This window comes from Coenobita brevimanus, chromosome 65 (assembly GCF_032717465.1).
Source record: "Coenobita brevimanus isolate Jiangsu-jjx chromosome 65, ASM3271746v2, whole genome shotgun sequence".
NCBI lineage: Eukaryota > Metazoa > Arthropoda > Malacostraca > Decapoda > Coenobitidae > Coenobita > Coenobita brevimanus.
The window spans coordinates 22,368,306-22,388,323 of record NC_137018.1 but is presented as its reverse complement, the minus strand read 5'-3'; the positions used below and the strand labels follow the sequence as shown (position 1 = coordinate 22,388,323).

The 20,018-nt window shown below is 43.6% G+C and overlaps 1 protein-coding gene across 1 annotated transcript in view; it reads left to right on the top strand.

The window, feature by feature from the left end:
* Window positions 1-20,018, top strand: part of Mvb12 (multivesicular body subunit 12-like Mvb12) — a 453,420-nt gene that overhangs the window by 368,570 nt on the left and 64,832 nt on the right. The window contains exon 5 of the mRNA XM_080276626.1: window positions 17,947-18,185. Coding sequence (XP_080132752.1) covers window positions 17,947-18,185 — 239 coding nt within the window. The remainder of the gene's footprint in view (window positions 1-17,946; window positions 18,186-20,018) is intronic.

The following is a 20,018-nucleotide window of genomic DNA, read 5'->3' as shown; positions in this document are numbered from 1 at the left end:
AAGCTAGGAGCTATATGGAAAATAAGCTTAATTATGGAAAGATGAAACAAGATTTTTACTTTACATTAAGCTCGAGAAAGGAACTGTTAAATTTATTAATTACAAAAAATAAATTTAACGTTACATTTCAAATCAATGAGACGCACTCACTCACTCTCACACGAGCTAAATACTTACGTCTAGAAAAAAAAACACCTTAATTAAACTCTTATAACTAGAAAATACACAAAAGAAATACTATAGTCGATGAATGCTGCGTATCACCAGATGGGTGGGAGGACTGGACTAACTGTGAAGTGGAGTTTGGGTACTAGCTGACCTCGCACTGCTGGCACAGGACCTTCCTCCGTCACAACAAACACAAGACTGCCTAAGTCGTGGGAATGCGGAGCACTCGGCCGCATTTTTTTTAACGGTCAGAGGCAAGCACAGGCGAACAATAAAAACAATAGTATCGCTCAGTACAGCACTTAGTGACGTGCATTAAAATCGGTCACTCTTTGAAAACGGTGACGAATGATTTGAAAAGTATACTCCGATAATGGAGGGAGAAACGGTTAGCTGAGCGATACACAGTGAGTTTTCCACTAATAGTTCGTGGTTTCTCACAAAAAGGAAATGTCGCGAATTGATTCGTGACACTTTACTAGGGCAGCAGTGAGGCAGAGGGTGAATGGGATTGCTCACTCTGATCAGCAGTGAGGCAGAGGGTGAATGGGATTGATAGCTGGTTAGCAGTGAGGCAGAGGGTGAATGAGAATGATCACTCTGATGAGCAGTGAGGCAGAGGGTGAATGAGAACGATCACTCTGATGAGCAGTGAGGCAGAGGGTGAATGGGTTTGACCACTTTGATCGCTTTGTCATGCTTGAATACAACAGAAGTGGCTGACACTGCTATGAACGCCTATCAGGCACTGCTGATTTGAAATATTGTATTAATTATGCTACTTAGTAAATTTTATCCAGGGTTCATAACCTTGTGGTGTAATAGGGTGAACCCTAAGTAGCCTAGACATTGCTAAAGTACTTTAGTCACAGCTGAAAAATGAAGAGTAGCAGTAATTTCAAGGAGTTCTGTTTGTCATTACAACTTTTTCCTGTGTTTCACAACTGTTAATATAAGACTGTTTCCTTCTGTGATACTCTTGTCCTGAATTGAACAAAATATCAGTAAGAAAAACTAGCCTAACAAGGGTGATTGAATTTCTATATGCGACAGAAGTCTGGTATTATGACGCAGCAGTCTCGCTAGCCAACATCTCATCAGTATGATTGCCTTGCTAGTTAGTGATTGGATGGCAAGTGAAATGATTGTGATTACCTTTCAAAAGGTTAGCAGCAGTTTACCAATGATCATCTTAGCTTGCTAGAGCAGCATGTACACTAGATGTGAAACTTCTGATTTGATAAACTGCTGTACCACTAATATCCTAGACCGTTACATTGCCAGTTGCATCATGAACAAACTGCCAGTGTTTTGTGTTCTTGAACATGGGTGTTTAAAAAGTCCACTGAGTAAATATTCAAGTGCCTGTAATTTTTTACATTAAATCAAAGTCTTAATACTTTAGAAAATACCTGTGATTGCCAAGCAGTGAGATGATCATCTGTTAAAGAGTTTCCTCTTAAAGGAGCCAAGCTAGCCTGTTTAGTCTGAATTCCAGGACTCATGGGGCTATTCCAAGGTAATTTTGAGACAAAAAAGTGCATCTTATATGCCGCGAAATATGATAATGGTTCTAAGCCAGGATTTTTAGCTGAAGAAACTTCAGATATACCCGTTTTAAAGTAACTTGGCCCATAATTTTGCCCTCTTGAGGCTTATTTCACATCCTTGTCATAGCACTTCTAGCACAGAGTTCCTGTACCATGATCCCTTGGTTTTCATGCATAATTGATACCGTGCCTAGTGTGTGATAACAGATATACAAAACTTTGGGTTTTACCCAAATTGGTATTGGGCACCTTACTCACAAACCCAGATTTTCCATTTTACAACAACTAAGTACATACATACAATTATGGTAAGCATTGGAAACACACATAGGTGTGGTTAGGTTAATAGAAAATGATGAAAAGGGCACAATAAGGAAGAAGCACATGCCAAAGATTAGTTAAAGAGAATAAGTAAAGAGTGGATGAGGAATTTGGAAGGATATTAAGTGTAAGTGGAGGGAGTGTGGGAAAATGTTCTGGAAAGAGGTAAAGAGAGTTAGACAGAGTATTAAAGAGGTTAATCGGGGAGTGAAAGATAAAAGTGGTAGATTACTAATGGAGAAGGGAGAAAAAGTGAGCAGATGGAGAGAGCACTTTAAGGAATTGTTGAACATAGAGAATGGAAGTGCAATCATCCCTTAACATCCGCAGGGGCTAGGTAACAGAGAGACCCATGAACGTTAAAAATCCGCGGATATCTGCTGCCCCCCCTTAAAAACACCTCTGGACCCCCCATTTCCTTATATAACTAAAGAAAAACCCTATGTGCATGTTTACAACCACTTTATTTAATACAAGGACACTAAATTACTTTATTTAATACAAGAACACTAAAAGTTAAAAATAATGAATAGTGTACTCCTGCATGGCCTCTTCTGACAACCGTGCTCATCCCAGCTGCCTCCAAAAGGAAGAATGTTACAGTATACACTCAATCCTTGTAAATCGCGGCAATTTGGGTCTGGACCACTGCCGCGATTTACAAATTCTGTGGTTTATAAATAATAACTCATGTGAAAAATGAATTAGGGTCTGGACTTCGGCCAACCACACCCCACAGCACCCTACCTACACCTATCTAGGCACCATCAAACACAAACATACAAATTTAGGAATATTCAGTGCATGTATTTAATAGAAATAAGCAATGTTAAGGGATCTCACCTTAATCTTATTATGATATTGCTTAAGTGAATGGTGTGGGGTGGTGTTGGGAAGAACTTAGAACCTCTCAGCATGAGGTGGGGGTGCTCCCTTCTCAACACGACAAGTGAGCTCCAAACGTTGACTATATGACAACGGCGGTTGCTTCTTGATGCCATACTGCTTAGAGCGCTTCATCGGCAGTTTGGGAGGGGCCATGGAAGGTAGGAGCCGGGGGGGAAGGTGCACCAAAAAAGGCAGGTAGCTCTCGTACTCCATGGCGATGGTCTGTAGTGTGCGGACTGGCGGGAAGAACAACAACAATGTGGTGGCATTAGTATGCACACTTGCCACCAGGGATGGGTGGTGATTGGTTGTTGGGTTGCGATTTTCAAATTGAATGCCGTGGTTTACGATTCTCCTCGGAAAAGGTCCGCTTCGGTGCCTAGGTCCGCGATTTTCGTGTCTTAACAGCGATTTAAGGGTGCCAGCAGTCTGACAGCCACTTAGCTGTGATTTACGAATCCGTGATTTATAAACACGCAATTTACGAGGATTGAGTGTATTTCATTCACTGGATAATGTCATTACTGTATTAAAACAGCCACAAACTGTGCTTGGGATAATGTTACAGTGTCAGCAGAGTTCAACGAGATTTTTTTTTTTTTCTGTAGCCATCCGCGGATATTCAAAACCGTGTATGTTAAAACCGCGGATGTTAAGGAATGACTGTCATGCAGATATAAGTGGCTGGGGAATGGCTGGGAGAAGAGGGATGTGAGAAGACAGAGAGAAATCAGTAGAATGGAAATTGTGGAAACAACGGAGAAAGTCAAAATCGGGAAAACCCGAGGAATTGATAAAGTGTTTGGTGAAATGCCGAAGCATGAGGGAGAGATAGTGGTAAACTGGATGTGGAAGATGTGCAGATTGGCCTGGGAAAAAGGTAAGGTCCCAGAGGATTGGAAGTCAGGTATAATTACTCCCCCTTACAAAGGAAAAGGGGAAAAAGAAGTGTGTGGTATTCATAGGGGTATTTTTCTTAGTGTTATAAGCAAAATATATGGTAGGATACTTATTGACGGAGTTTGGGAAGTAACAGAGAAATTAGTTGGAGAAGAACAGGGAGGTTCTAGGAAGGCTAGAGAGTGTGTAGATCAGATATTCATTGTTAGGTCTTTAGTGGCAAAACTTTTAGAGAAGGGAAAGAAGTTGTGCATGGCCTTCCTGGATTTGGAGAAAGCATATGATGGTGGATGGACAAGGATTGTGGAAAGTATTAAGAATACAGTAATGTCTCATTTATTCGGACATAACAGAGCCAAAGATATGTCCGGGTTGTGGCAACATCCGAATAATAAACGCTATTCCCCTACCATACCCAGACCCCACTGATAACCACCTCCAGCCTGTACCTGACCGATTTGTACAGGCATATGCTTAATTTGGGAGTGTTTTCTGGTCATTCAGGGGTATTTAGACATCGGAACACACATAGGAATATCCAAAGTAATGTTAAACACCAAGAAGACCATGCAGAAAAACCACTGAAAACCAAAAAACACTCTACCTAAACACTACTGTATGTCAGTACCCCTCCTTATTTTGGTAGTTTTCCAGCCATTGTGCCATATTTTGACATCAAAACACACACAGAAGTATCCAAAATAATTTTCAATGCCAAGAAAACCACACACACACAAAAAAAAAAATACTGAAAACCAAAAAAAAAAAAAATACCTATACACCAGTGTATGTACAGTCTATCTATCTATAGCCCGACACCCTAATCCCGCAAAGGGTGGCCGCAGACAAAACGCCTCCAAGTTGCTCTGTCACCCACCATTTAACTACCCTCCCCCCAACCCCCCCCCCCCTCCCTCATATACCTCTCAACTCCATCCCTCCACCTCATCCTCGGTCTACCTCTCCCTCTCCCTCCCTCCACCTCACCTACATACACCCTCTTAGTCAGTCTTTCATTCTCCATTCTCTTCACATGTCCAAACCACCTCAGTGTATTTCTCCTAATCTTTTCGACCACATCCACATCCACCCCACAGCGTTCCTTCACTACTTCTTTCGTCAACCTGTCCCTCCACGTCACTCCACATGCTCCTCTCAAGTAACTCATTTCCACTGCTCTCACTCTTGACTTGTTCCCCTCTTGCAAGGTCCATGCCTCGCTTCCATACGTCAGGGTAGGGATCACAATACTATCATGCAGTGACTTCTTAACTAACATACTCACCTCCCTATTTCTCATCACTGCTTTCAGTGTACCAACAACCTTCCTTCCCTGCTGTACCCTTTCACGCACTTCCTCCCCCAAAGTTCCATCCTTACTCATCACACTGCCCAAGTACAGTGATCACTCCAATATCCGACGTAATAGAGCCATAGGTAGGTCCGGATATTGGTTCTGTCCGGATATTGGGCCCCAGCTTATGGACTTGTACTTATGGACCCTAACTCAGAGAAACACCTATACAACTCCCTCTGGATATGCATAGCACTTATTTAAGACCCAAATCACACCAATAAGGCACATAAATGACTGAAATAAATGCAAAAGAAACATAAAATGAGGGTTTAGAAGTAGGTTCATACAATAATAAACATTCTGGTGACTGGCTCCTGGACTGGTACTTATGGACCCTAACCTAGCCTAACTCAGAAAAACACCTTCCTACTGCACATGCATAGCTCCTAACACCCTATTCACACCAATAAAGGACACTAAAGAGTGAAATGAGGTAAGTATAGCATGGAAAAATTACAGTATGAAACATTCTTATGTTCGGATAGTGGGGATGTTCGGATATTGGGCGTCCGGATATTAGAGTGATTACTGTATATGAATGCATTCACATTCTCCATATCCTCACCATCCAACCTCACTGCACACTCTGCGACTTCATTCCTCTCAAACACCATAACTTTACTTTTGTTTACATTAACTTTCAGATTCCTCCTCCTACACACTGTCCCAAATTCATTCACCAAACCTTGCAACTCCCATTCATCTTCACTCAACAGTACTGTATCATCGGCAAACAGCAACACCGGAAGCTTCCAAATCTCACCCTCATTCTTTAGAGCCACCCCCACATCCACTGCCCTACCCTGCACCTCCTTTACAACCCCATCCATGTATATATTAAACAGCCATGGAGACATCACACAACCCTGTTTCAGTCCCACATTGAGATCAAAGAACTCACTCAGCTCACCATCCACTCGCACCGTAACCCTAGCTCCCTCATACATACTCTTCACAGCACTCAACAATTTCCCCTCCACTCCATATATTCTTAATACCTTCCACATACCTTGCCTATCTATTCTGTCATAAGCTTTCTCCAAGTCCATGAAGGCAGCATACACTTTCCTTCCCTTCTCTAGATACTTCTCCACTAAACATCTTAGAACAAATATCTGATCTACACACCCTTTTCCCTTCCTAAATCCCCCTTGTTCTTCTCCAACTAGCTCCTCTGTCATATGCCTAACCCTATCAGTGAGTATTCTACCATATATTTTACCAGTCACACTAAGTAGGCAAATACCCCTATGGTTACCACATACTTCTCTCTCTCCTTATCCTTTGTATAAAGGAACAATTATACCTGATTTCCAGTCCTCTGGAACCCTTCCCTCTTCCCAAGCCAATCTACACAACTTCCATATCCACTCCACAACAATCTCACCCCCATACCTAAGCATTTCACCACACACTCCATCAATTCCTGGGGCCTTTCCCAACTTAATATTCTTCATCGCTTCCACTACTTCCGCCCTAGTGATCTCTTCCTCCCTCCTCTCATCTCCTCTTCTCCCAGCCATTTCCCAACCGCTTATACTCGCACTGCTCTCACTCTCCACATTCAACAAATCCTCAAAGTGCTCCTTCCATCTCCTCAGTTTCTCTCTCTTCTCCACCAAGAGTCTATTATTCCTATCTTTTTCTCCCCTACTATTTCCCCTTTCACACTGCCTTACTTTCTTTACCTCCTTCCAAAACAATTTCTTACTCTCCCTCCATTTCACACTCAGATTCCTCCCAAACTCCTCATCCACTTTCTTTTTACTCTCCTTCACCAGTCTCTTCACCTCCCTTCTCCTGCTCACATATACCTCTTTCTTCTCTCTCTCATCTTCTCCCCTACCTCTACTCACTAACCATTCACTATATGCCTTCTTCTTTTGTTCCACAGCTCGTTTCACCTCATCATTCCATCATCCTGTCCCTTGCACACCCTTGCATCTCCTCCTCACTCCACAAACCGCCTCACACGCTGCGCCTATCTCTTCCGTGAATATCTTACATACGTCTTCCCCTCCTAATTTTAGCACAGTTTTCAAGTCAATCTGCCATATTTAGACATCAGAACACACATAGGAATATCAAAAGCAATGCTAAACACCAAGAAAACCATGAAAAAAAACATTGAAAACCAAAAAACACCCGACCTATACATGACTGTATGTATAGTCCCATCCATCCATCCATAGCCCGACGCCCTAATCCCGCAAAGGGTGGCCGCAGACAAAGCGCCTCCAATTTGCTCTGTCACCCACCATTTGACTACCCTCCCCCCAACTCACCCCCCCCTCCCTCATATACCTCTCAACTCCATCCCTCCACCTCATCCTCAGTCTACCCCTCTCTCTCCTTCCCTCCACCTCACCTACGTACACCCTCTAAGTCAGTCTTTCATTCTCCATTCTCTCCACATGTCCAAACCACCTCAGTGTATTTCTCCTAATCTCCTCAACCACATCCACATCCACCCCACAACTTTCCTTCACTTCTTCTTTCGTCAACCTGTCCCTCCATGTCACTCCACATGCTCCTCTCAAGTAACTCATTTCCACTGCTCTCACTATTGACTTGTTCCCCTCTTGCAAGGTCCACGCCTCGCTTCCATTCGTCAGGGTAGGGATCACTATACTATCATGCAGTGACTTCTTAACTTCCATACTCACCTCCCTATTTCTCATCACTGCTTTCAGTGAACCAACAACATTCCTTCCCTGCTTTACCCTTTCACACACTTCATCCCCCAAAGTTCCATCCTTACTCATAAAACTACCCAAATACAGTAAGCCCTCATTATATGATGGGGTTCCGTTCCTGAAAACCCCATCGTATAGCAATCCATTGTATGGTGAACCTGTTATAACATGTAGTCAATGGGGATACGTTCCCAGACCTGCTTAAACTCGCACATTCACACACCTTAACACTCACATACATGAAATATCCTTATGTTTAAACATGTAAAGTAACACATTAATAATGAATAAAGAGGGGAAAAACATGAAAACAACAGTATACAGTAATTCTTACTATTACTTAAGTAAATAGGATTGTTGATGTCCCCTCCAAGGGTAAGGGACAGTTAGGGCCTCACAGCCCTCACTCATCACTGGCAGAACTGGCTGACTGGGCAGGGCTGGCTGATGAGTCTGGACTGGCAGATGAGACTGGGCTAGCTGGCTGGGTGGGGCTGGCTGATGGGGCTGGACCAATCGATAAGACTGGGCTAGCTGGCTGGGCAGGGCTAGCTAATGAGCCTGGACCGATGGACAAGTATGTGTGGTCTAATGCCGACAGTGTGAGGACGTTTTTCTTGCGTTTGCACATTCGCTGTTCACTGAGCCGTGGATGATCCATCGTTGTTGCAAATTGTTCCCATTGTATAGTGGGCATAGGGTACTAAAATTTTGACATTGTATAAGCGAAATATCGTACAATGAGGCATTGTATAATGAGGGTTTACTGTACTTGAATGCACTCACATTCTCCATATCCTCACCATCCAACCTCACTGTAAATTCTGTGACTTCATTTCTCTCAAACACCATAACTTTACTTTTGTTTACATTAACTTTCAGCTTCCTTCTCCTACAGACTGTCCCAAATTCATTCACCAAACCCTGCAACTCCCATTCATCTTCACTCAAAAATACTGTATCATCAGCAAACAGCAACACCGGAATCTTCCAAATCTCACCCTCATTCATTAGAGCCACTCCCACATCCACTGCCCTACCTTGCACCTCCTTTACAACCCCATCCATGTATATGTTAAACAGCCATGGAGACATCGCACAACCCTGTTTCAGTCCCACATTGAGATCAAAGAACTCACTCAGCTCACCATCCACTTGCACCGTAGCCCTAGCTCCTTCATACATACCCTTCACAGCACTCAACAATTTCCCCTCCACTCAATATATTCTTAATACCTTCCACATACCTTGCCTATCTATTCTGTCATAAGCTTTCTCCAAGCCCATGAAGGCAGCATACACTTTCTTTCCCTTCTCTAGATGCTTCTCCACTAAACATCTTAGAACAAATATCTGATCTACACACCCTTTTCCCTTCCTAAATCCCCCTTGTTCTTCTCCAACTAGCTCCTCTGTCCTATGCCTAACCCTATCAATGAGTATTCTGCCATATATTTTACCAGTCACACTAAGGATGACACTTTGGTCATCGTGGTGGGGGTTTAGGCGGCTGACATGTAAAAAGTGATTGATAAGAGCATTTGCTTGTTTGTTTGAGGGTTTAGTGTCTGTTGTGTTGGCATTGTGTGATTGTGTAGTGTTGCTGTTGAAGAGTGTGGTGCTGTTTAGAGGAGGGGTAGATTGACATGGTTTGGGCACGTGGAGAGGATGGAGGATGACAGTTGGGTGCGGAAAGTGAGAGGTGTGAACGTCTTGGGTAGGGTTGGTAGAGGCCGACTGAAGGGGACCTGGGATGAGGTCATGGAGTGTGACCTCAGGGATAATGGACTAAATAGGGAGGCTGCGAGATCTAGCAGCGTGGAGAGCACCCATTAGGTGACTGAGGATGACGCATGCAAGCATGTTGGAGCCTTTAGAAACAATACGATGATATGATAATGAATGGGGCTAGTATTGCAATCACAGATTACACAATGTTGTTGTTGTTTCTGCTGTTTAACCATAGTCTGTCTGGCCAAGCAGACCTATGAACAACAAGTATACAGTTGCATCTGTGGGGCTAGGTCACAAAAAAAAAAAAAAAAAAAAAAAAAAAAAAAGTAGGTATCCAGCACCCCCTTGTGGAAGACAGCACCTCACCAAGGTCGGACCAGGGCCTTCCCGAAGTGAGGTGCAGGGAAGTTTGAGGTGGTTTGGCTCTTAGTGACACACAACAGCTGTTCCATTTAGGGTGCACAGTGCCACAATTGTAAGCTCCTTGTTAGTGCCATATTACGGTAGATAAGCGGATGAATTAACCCTACGTGTCAAGTGGAGTTGGTGGAGGATTAGTGCCCCTCCCTGTAAAACAATAAACTCTAAGCCTTAGTCACCCCGTTTGGGATACATGGCGTCTGGCAATGAATGAATGCACTAAGAAGGCAATACCCCTATGGTTACCACATACTTCTCTCTCCCCTTTTCCTTTGTATAAAGGAACAATTATACCTGATTTCCAGTCCTCTGGAACCCTTCCCTCTTCCCAAGCCAATCTACACAACTTCCATATCCACTCCACAACAATCTCACCCCCATACCTCAGCATTTCACCACACACTCCTTCAATTCCTGGGGCCTTTCCCAACTTGATATTCTTCATTGCCTCCACTACGTCCGCCCTACTGATCTCTTCCTCCCTCCTCTCATCTCTTCTTCTCCCAGCCATTCCCCAACCACTTATACTCGCACTGCTCTCACTCTCTACATTCAACAAATCCTCAAAGTGCTCCTTCCATCTCCTCAGTTTCTCTCTCTTCTCCACCAACAGTCTATTATTCCTATCTTTCACTCCCCTACTATTTCCCCTTTCACACTGCCTTACACTCTTTACCTCCTTCCAAAACAACTTACTCTCCCTCCGTTTCACACTCAGATTCCTCCCAAACTCCTCATCCACTTTCTTTTTACTCTCCTGCACCAGTCTCTTCACCTCCCTTCTCCTGCTCACATATACCTCTCTCGTCTCTCTCTCATCTTCTCCCCTACCTCTACTCGCTAACCATTCACTATATGCCTTCTTCTTTTGTTCCACAGCTCATTTCACCTCATTATTCCACCATCCTGTCCCTTGCACACCCTTGCATCTCCTTCTCACTCCACAGACCACCTCGCACGCTGCGCCTATATCTTCCGTGAATATCTTACATACATCTTCCACCCATTCCATCTGCTCTAGCTCATACCTTCCCAATCTTTCTTCCACTATACTCCTAAACTCTGCCATTTTCTCCTTAACTTGCAAATTCTCCACTCTTCTCACAGGAGCTGTTTCCTCCTGTCTTCCCCTTCGTCTCCTCAACCATTTTCTTTTGCAGCTTTATCTTGGCCATCACTAAGTGATGGTCCGAGACTCCATTCCCCTACCCTCTCCACACTCTTGCATCCAACACTTGTCTTCTCATTCGCTCATCCACACACACGTAGTCTATCATTGCCTTTCGTTCAACAATTTCACCATCCATCCTCCTCATTACTCTCCATGTATACCGGTGGTATGCCGAAAGTAGGTGTTGGCTATTGCCAACCCCTTACCAGCACAGATGTCCACCAAAGTACTGCCATTTCCATCTACTTCAGCTGGCACACTCCACTGACCAACCACTCCATCCACTCGTACATTCCCAACATTGCCATTCATGTCTCCAGTCAAAAGCACTCTCTCGCTCCTCTCAAATTTGTCCATACATGCTTCTACTCACGCCCAAAACTCATCTTTCGCTCTTGCCACTCGGTCCTCTGTCGGAGCATACACACATACAATCACCCACGCTTGTATACCTACTTTCATCCTCACCCATACAATCCTTGCACCCACTGTTCCATACTCTCTTATATTCTCCTTCCACTTCTTGCTTATCATCAGACATACTCCCTCTCTTGCCCTCTGATTCTCATTAACTCCCGCACATGTACCTAAACCATATTCCCATTGTGTTTCAGTCAGTCCACGTATATCCACTTTTGCATCCTCAAGCACCTGAAAAACCTCTCTTTCTTTCACTTCATCATTCACTCCTCTCACATTGCATGTTCCCACCCTCAGAATGTCCTTTGTCCGTTCCTTAGTCGTCAACTTATGGTCCCTCCTGGTCCGAGGTGCTTTATTCGCTTGTTTAGTTAGTACCCGTCCTATATTGTGCTTTTTTCGGAATGGTTTGGGCCCCAATTAGTCCATTATAGTGAAGTCTTACTATAATGCTAAACACCAAGAAAACCATGGAAAATAAACACCGAAAACCAAAAAAAACTCTTTACCTATACACTACTGTATGTACAGTTCCTCTCCTAATTTTGGCACTGTTTTCAAGTCAGTCTACCATATTTAGACATCAGAACACACATATGAATATCGAAAGTAATGCTGAACACCAAGAAAACCATGAAAAAAAAACACTGAAAACCAAAAAACACCTGACCTATACACGACTGTATGTACTGTATAGTACCCCTCCTAATTTTGGCACTTTTCAAGTCAGTCTTCCATATTTAGACATCAAAACACACATAGGATTATCCATATTAATGCCAGACCACATGAAAATGCATAAAGAACAAAAACTCACAAGAAATTCATGACGGTTTGAAAATCTGTTGTCTGTGACGAGTGATTGCTGCCAGTACTCAGGAAAAAAATTCCACAGCCAGATATGCCACTGTAAATGAGTTATATTGGTATAAAGGTTTACCATCATCTTTGCTGGTGTTTATATTATAAGATATGCTAATAAAAACTCATAAAACTGAAAAGTTAAACTACAGAAATGCAGCAATAATAAAGTGTTCAGGAGTAAAACTTACCTTCATATAACTTCCCACCATCCTAGTTCAAAATTTTGCCAGCACCTTCCAAGAGTTAAGCATATGTCAAGATGAAGAATTTGATGAGCTTTCTCATGGATTATGTGGAGCTTCGTTACGACCAGTAGTAGTTAAATAAATCACAAAAAATTTTGAAAACTCATGAGTCAATGTTATCACCACAGAGGAGGGTAGGGACTGAGGGAGTGAGAAGGGAACCGGGAGGGTATGAAGGAGGGATGGGAGGGGGGAGAAACGAGGCTGTGGGCAGGATTCTCCCCCATCTGTCAACAGGCACACGGGCGCTTCTGCTATGCATTTACTCATGGCTTGCAGTCCGTCAGATGCCGAAGGGCCATGCGGAAACACAACCCACCATGACCAGGAGACCTTCGACCTTCGATAGAGAGGCGGATGGCCACTGTCACCAAACGTGCTTGTGGTTTATGGTCTGTGTTCGATGGAGGTGGCGGGTGGGAAAGACTTAGTCGACCGCATGATATTAGACATTCAGTTGGGAATGCATACGGACGTTTTGACACCGCTTGTGGGTTACAGTCATATTACTCGGGTGCTGGAGGTTCACTGGGAATGATGGGACAAGCACGCGACTTTGACCATTCAGTACAGGGGTGAATGGACATTTTAGCTCTGGTTGTGGGTTACGGACTACTTTCTGCTCACAGCTTGAGCCCAGTGGCCACGATGCCGAATGTTTGAACATGTTGGCTGTCCGGCCAAAGTTCTCGCGGAATTTTACGTCCGGATAATAGCAAGTAAATTTGGATAATGGTTTAATAGAGCCAAGGCCCAGCATCCAGATAATGAACACATCTGGATAGTGAGTGTTTGGATAAATGAGGGGCCGCTGTACTGTATATTGCGTAAAAGGGGAAGTTTGTTGAATGCTGTGAAGGGTATGTATTAGGGTGATAAGGCTGCAGTGTGTGTGTGTGGACAGTGAACTGAGTGAATTTTCTGTTTGAAGGTTGGATTGAAGCAGAGATTTGTCATGTCTCCATGGTTGTTCAGTCTGTACGTGGATGAAGTTATAAAAGAGATGCAAGGTAGGGCAGTGGATGTTGGAGTGGCCCTAATGAGAGAGGGCAGTGTGTGGAAACTCCCTGTACTGTTGTTTGCAGATGATACTGTGTTCTTATTTGAAGATGAAGGGGAGCTGCAAGGCTTGGTGGATGAGTTTGGGAGAGTGTGTAAGAAATGGAATCTAAAGCTGAATGTAGGGAAGAGTAAAGTTATGGTCTTTGAGGAAAATGAAGTCAGTGAAGGTACAGTGGGGTTGGATGAGGAGGAAATGGAAAATTTAGATACATTAAAGTACTTGGGTAGTGTGTTGAGGAAGGATGGAAGTTTAAAGGGTGAAGTGCTTGAAAGGGTACAGCAAGAAAGAAAGGTTGCTGGTTCTTTGAAAGCATTGAAAACAAACAGGGAAGTAAGCATGGAGGTGAAAAAGTTATTGCATGACATTATTGTACAGTACCCTCGCGTCCAACACGCGTTAGTCCAGCACGATTCACGTCCAGCACGGAGAGCAAATAATTAGTATTATTTAATACGATTTAATTACTGCAACACGAGTGTGTTAGCATAACACGCACAGAGCTCCGAGAAGTGGGCGAAATCAGCAGCGTTCACCTCGAGCACGATCACCCCTGGTCCAACACGGTCATACTGGACATTCCCATGATGATGATAGCCAATGAAAACTTCTGATCAAGTAGCCTTCCCCTCCCGCTATCATGACGTGATCGTGATGCCGCCCAATTAAAAACGCTTCTGCTGTCACGTGATGTTTTGTTTAAATTTCTCCTGACACAGCGCCACTCAGTCACATAATTCGCATTGGAAGGTGCTTTTTTCTTGCTGCATTTTCTGTCCTTGTTACTGCATTTTACCTTGCTCACGATGCCTAGGAAGCCTTCTGAGAACCCCAAGAAGCATCGGCACCTCCCTCAGGCCACCAAGCTAGAAAGCATCGAGAGGAAGAAGAAAGGGGAGAGGAAAGTTGACATTGCCAAGGCCCAGGACATGAATGAAGCCAACGTGAGGACCATAATAAAAAATCAAGACAAGATCCTGGCAGCCGAAGGCTATCACACGGCACTTCATACCAGGTTTGCCGAGGATACGATGGTAAATCGGAATGGTAACGTGGTAAAATTGCCAACGATACCACGGGCATTTGGAATTCATCTGGATGGATTCCTGCCAAGGATACGACGGGCAAAACTGTGACCAAAACCCAGGCGACTCGACAAAGAATGTATCGTACTACAGCATTGAACATTTAGCCTGACTCTGAATACATATTAATATTTTAGAATAAATATCAATTGTTATGAAACCCTTCTCATCGGCGTGTGTACCAGTTTATAAACAAAGTGCTTCTCCTTATTCTCTACCTAGTCAGCGACAGCAATCACTTTCCACGGTCACGAGACGGGGCTCTGGCAAGGGTGAGAAGCATGCCATTTGCCGAGGATTACAGAGTGCTAGGACAGGCAGAAGCAGGACCTTCCATGGCTGTGGACGAAGATAGTGATTCTGAGTGTGATTTCGAAGGATTTATGAGGGAGATTGAGGAGGAGCAACAGCCATTACCCGTTAGTGACGCCAGCAGCCATCCTCCGGGGACCCAGTAGGACTACCTACAGCCTTGGATACCACCTTCCATTCCCAGCAAGCCCACCAACACTATCCTAAAAGATTAGTTATCATTCATAGCACAGTACCATTTATTATAATTACAATAGTACCAATATATGTACAGGTATATGGTAGGTATTTAGGGTGACTTTTCCTAGGGTTGCTGACATAATTCATTTTTCCCCATAAGCTCTGTTGTTAGTCCAACACGTTTTTGGTCCAACACGTGACCCATGCATGACAATATTACCGTGTTGAACACGAGGGTACTGTACTACTAACTCTAACGTATGGAAGTGAAGCTTGGACTTTGTTGGAGGGACACAAGTCTAGAGTGAGAGCAGTGGAAATAAGTTATTTAAGAGGAGCATGTAGAGTCACATGGAGTGAAATGAGTTATTTGAGAGGGGCATGTAGAGTCACATGGAGAGAGAGACCTACAAATGAGGAAGTGAAAGAGCATTGTGGTGTGGATGTGATGTGGTAGGAAGCGTCTGGAAAAACACGTTGAGGTGGTTTGGCCACGTGGAAAGGATGGAGAGTGAGAGACTGATGAGGAGAGTGTATATAAGTGAGGTGGAGGGGGGGGGGAGAGGGAGGGGGAGGCCAAGGATGAGGTTGAGGGATGGAGTGGAGAGGTATATGACAGAGGGGGAGTGTGAGCTGGGAGAAGGGCAGTGAAGTGGTGGGGGACAGGACAACATGGAGGCGATTTGTTTGTGGCCACCCTTTACGGGATTAAGGCGTCTGGTAATAGATAGATAGACATACCATAGAGAGACCTGAGAGGGGCTTGAGGTAAGGGATTCTGAGGCTAGGGGGTGGAGAGAGAGAGAGAGAGAGTAAAGCCATTCTTCTGCCAGTTGGATAGAGGCCAAAATCACCTGCCTGAGCTTAGGTAAACATCTCTCAGGAAGTGGGTGAGGGTCACAAGTTTCCATTGTGTTTCGTCTTTTACTGAATTTTCTTTTATGATTCGTTTTATAACCTTTGGATGTGAATCTAAAATGACTAAGAGAGATGGATAGAAGCAACAGGAGAGAGAGAGAAAGAGAGAGAGAGAGCACGAATCCCTTATGACAGCCTCACAGAGGCCAAAATCACCTGTGTTGGTTCTGTATAAACATTGTCTAGGCAAGTGATAAGCAAAGTATGTAGATATCTTGTTTACTTCCTCTTTTATTGAATTTTCTTTTGTTGTTTTCTCTTACAACATTTAGAAAAATTGCTCACTAATGAAAGAGAGAGAGAGAGAGATAGAAGTAACAGGACAAGGAAAGGGATTAAGAAAAGAGAAAAGAGTAGGAGGAAATGGAAGAAAAGTAGAGAGGGTGAGAGAAGATAAGCAAATAAATTCACGCTCTGTCAGTATGAGTTTTTATAGTGGAAAAAACATATCCCTTTGTACGCAGGACTGGCTTTGTACTGGTTTGCATGGTACCCGAGTTTAACAAACAACTGCCCAGACTGGTTACTGTGCGGACACATAAGCATGGTACTTTTTAGAATAGATATATCCTCTAGGAACTCATTGTACTTAAAGAAACTTACAGGGAAAATTGCATCAAAATCCAACAAATTTGTTGTGACGACTGTCACAGGTATGCATACCTATCAGACATCATGGTACGCCTGTATTGCACCATGATTGTAGACAGAAGCCATCTCAGGTATACAATAATAATGTTTTTAGCCAGAAAATGCTCAGTAATAACATGAGTTTATATTTTCATCATGCAGTGATAATGAAAATCAGTACTGGATAAGCTTCCCATCCGATCAGCGAAGTTAAGCAACGTTGGGTCTGGTTAGTACTTGGATGGGTGACCGCCTGGGAACACCAGATGCTGTTGGCATCCCTACGTCAAGTGGGGTTGGTGAAGGATTAGTGCCCCTCCCTGTAAAACAATTAACTCTAAGCCATTGGCCACCCTATTTGGGATACATGGCGTCTGGCAATGGATGGATGGATAAGCAAGGGATCACTGTAATCAGTTTTTACAATTTGGCAGTCACAATGGGGAGTAGGCAGTTTCAGGCCAGGTTAGAGTAAAAAGGATAGGAAACACATGTATTGCACCCAGTTTAAGGACCTTTGTTCGTTATGGCTGACGAAAGAGTAGTAGGCTCTGAGGTGTCAGTTAAATCTGAAATCTATTATATTGAAGTTCGTTGTAGTGAGGGTCTGCTGTACAATGTGAACATTGTTCTAGCACTGCCAGGTCTGAGAGAATGCAGTGGTGAAAGTTGTAGGGGTGCATGTAAATTTTTCCTTATGTGCACTTCATAACTGATTCTCAGATTCTTGACTGATGCTCATAATATGGAATTTTCAGTACTGATAAGAACAAAGCATCCTGTGCTGTATTTGCCAACCTCATAATTCTTGTATTTTGGATGCTTGTATAAGTGGACCATATTGTATTCTGCTCACATAAACTGGCTGAATGTGCAGTCCTACAAGCTATTATCCATTGACCTTAGTCTGCAATTTTCTGATGAATCTTGATTAAACTGTAGGTTAGTATTTGGTTAGATGAAGCCAAGAGAGATGAGTTACAGTTTATGTTGAATGAAATAGTCATTAATATTGTTGTATTGCCAGAGTGGAGCCAAGGGGTGGTGGTGGTGGTGGTGGTAATAGTGGAAGTGGGGGAGGTGGGGGGCAGCTGTACCCTAGGCTGACTCCGGCCAGACCCGCCCCGGCGGCCCCTCTAGCCCCGCCCGGGTCCGGTCGACTCCCCCAGGGACAACCGCCCCCCCTGCCCCCACGTCTCCAGACCCGCGCAGGCCCCTCCCCCTCCCATACCACTGAGGCAGCAGTGTATGGACCCTCACAGTCAGGTAAGTCCCTTTTGTAATTCCTGCCCTTTGAAGCACTTTGCTTCATTAGAAACTCCACTTTGAACCTTTACAGGAGGAACTGCAGATTCAGAGCACACATTTGCAGATCCCGTTCTGAAGGCCTCGCGTGATAAGACTTCTCCATATACAGTAAGTCCTCCTTAAGTCAGACTATTTGGGGCCTGTCTGACTTATCTGAACATCTGGCTTATCCATGACCACTGCATCCCTAGAGGGATTTAAAATCATTTTACTTAAAAAAAAAAAAAAAAAAAAAAAGTGATATGCAATAAAATCCATTCTAGGTGGTTATTTCGGAAAGAATTTAATTTCATATGGAATGGTTGCATATTATGCCAGTGAGAAAATGACAAGAAAATAAATAAATATTGTGAAGTGAACAATGAGATACTGTGCAAAGACCTGTACAGAAGAATTATATAGTTCTTTGTATTTAAATAGGAAAAAAGAACAGGAATGGAAAACACACACACACAAAAAAAAAAAAATGTCTTATAGTCCATGATGTACATAAACATAATAAAAAAAATTATATATATATATATATATATATATATATATATAGGGGCATTTGTCTTCTTAGTATAATAGGAAAAGTGTATGGTAGGATACTTATTGACAGAGTTAGAGAAAGAACAGAGGAATTTGTTGGAGAAGAACAGGGAGGCTTTAGGAAGGGAAGAGGTTGTGTAGATCAGATATTCATTCTTAGATCTTTAGTGGAAAAATTTCTAGAGAAGGGAAAGAAGTTCTATGCAGCTTTCATGGATTTGGAGAAAGCATTTGACGGGGTGGATAGACAAGGATTGTGGAGAGTATTAAGAATATATGGAGTAGATGGGACAGTGTTGAATGCTGTGAAGAATATGTATGATGGTGCTAAGGCTGCAGTGCGTGTGGATGGTGAACTGAGTGAATTTTTCTCTTTGAAGGTTGAGTTGAAACAGGGATGTGTCATGTCTCCATGGTTGTTCAATCTGTACATCGATGGGGTAATAAAAGAGGTACAAGGGAGGGCAGTGGATGTTGGAGTGTCCCTGGTGAGAGAGGGAAGTGTTTGGAAACTCCCTGTACTGTTGTTTGCAGACGATACTGTGTTGTTGAGTGAAGACGAAGGGGAGCTGCAGGGCTTGGTGGATGAGTTTTGGAGAGTGTGTAAGAAACGGAATCTAAGGTGAATGTAGGGAAGAGTAAAGTGATGGTCTTTGAGAGAGGTGAAGTCAGTGAATGTACAGCGAGGTTGGATGGTGAGGAATTGGAAAATGTGAGTACGTTTAAGTACTTGGGTAGTGTGATGAGTAAGGATGGAGGTTTGGAGGGTGAAGTGCTTGAAAGGGTACAGCATTGAAGAAAGGTTACTGGTTCCTTGAAAGCAGTGATAAGAAACAGGGAAGTGAGCATGGAAGTGAAAAAGTTACTCCATGACAGTATTGTGACACCAACTCTAACGTATGGAAGTGAAGCTTGGACGTTGATGGAAGGACACAAGTCAAAAGTGAGAGTAGAGGAAATGAGTTATTTAAGAGGAGCCTGTGGAGTCACGTTGAGAGACAGGCTGACGAATGAGGATATAAAGGAGCGTAGTGGTGTGGATGTGGATGTGATAGGAAGCGTTATGAGGAACACACTGAGGTGGTTTGGCCATGTGGAGAGGATGGAGGGTGAAAGACTGACGAAGAGAGTGTATGTGAGTGAGGTGGAGGGATGGGGTGGAGAGGTATATGAGAGAGGGGGGTGTGAGTTGGGAGCAGGGCAGTGAAATGGCAGGGGACAGGGTGACTTGGAGGCAGGAATCCATCCAGATGAATTCCA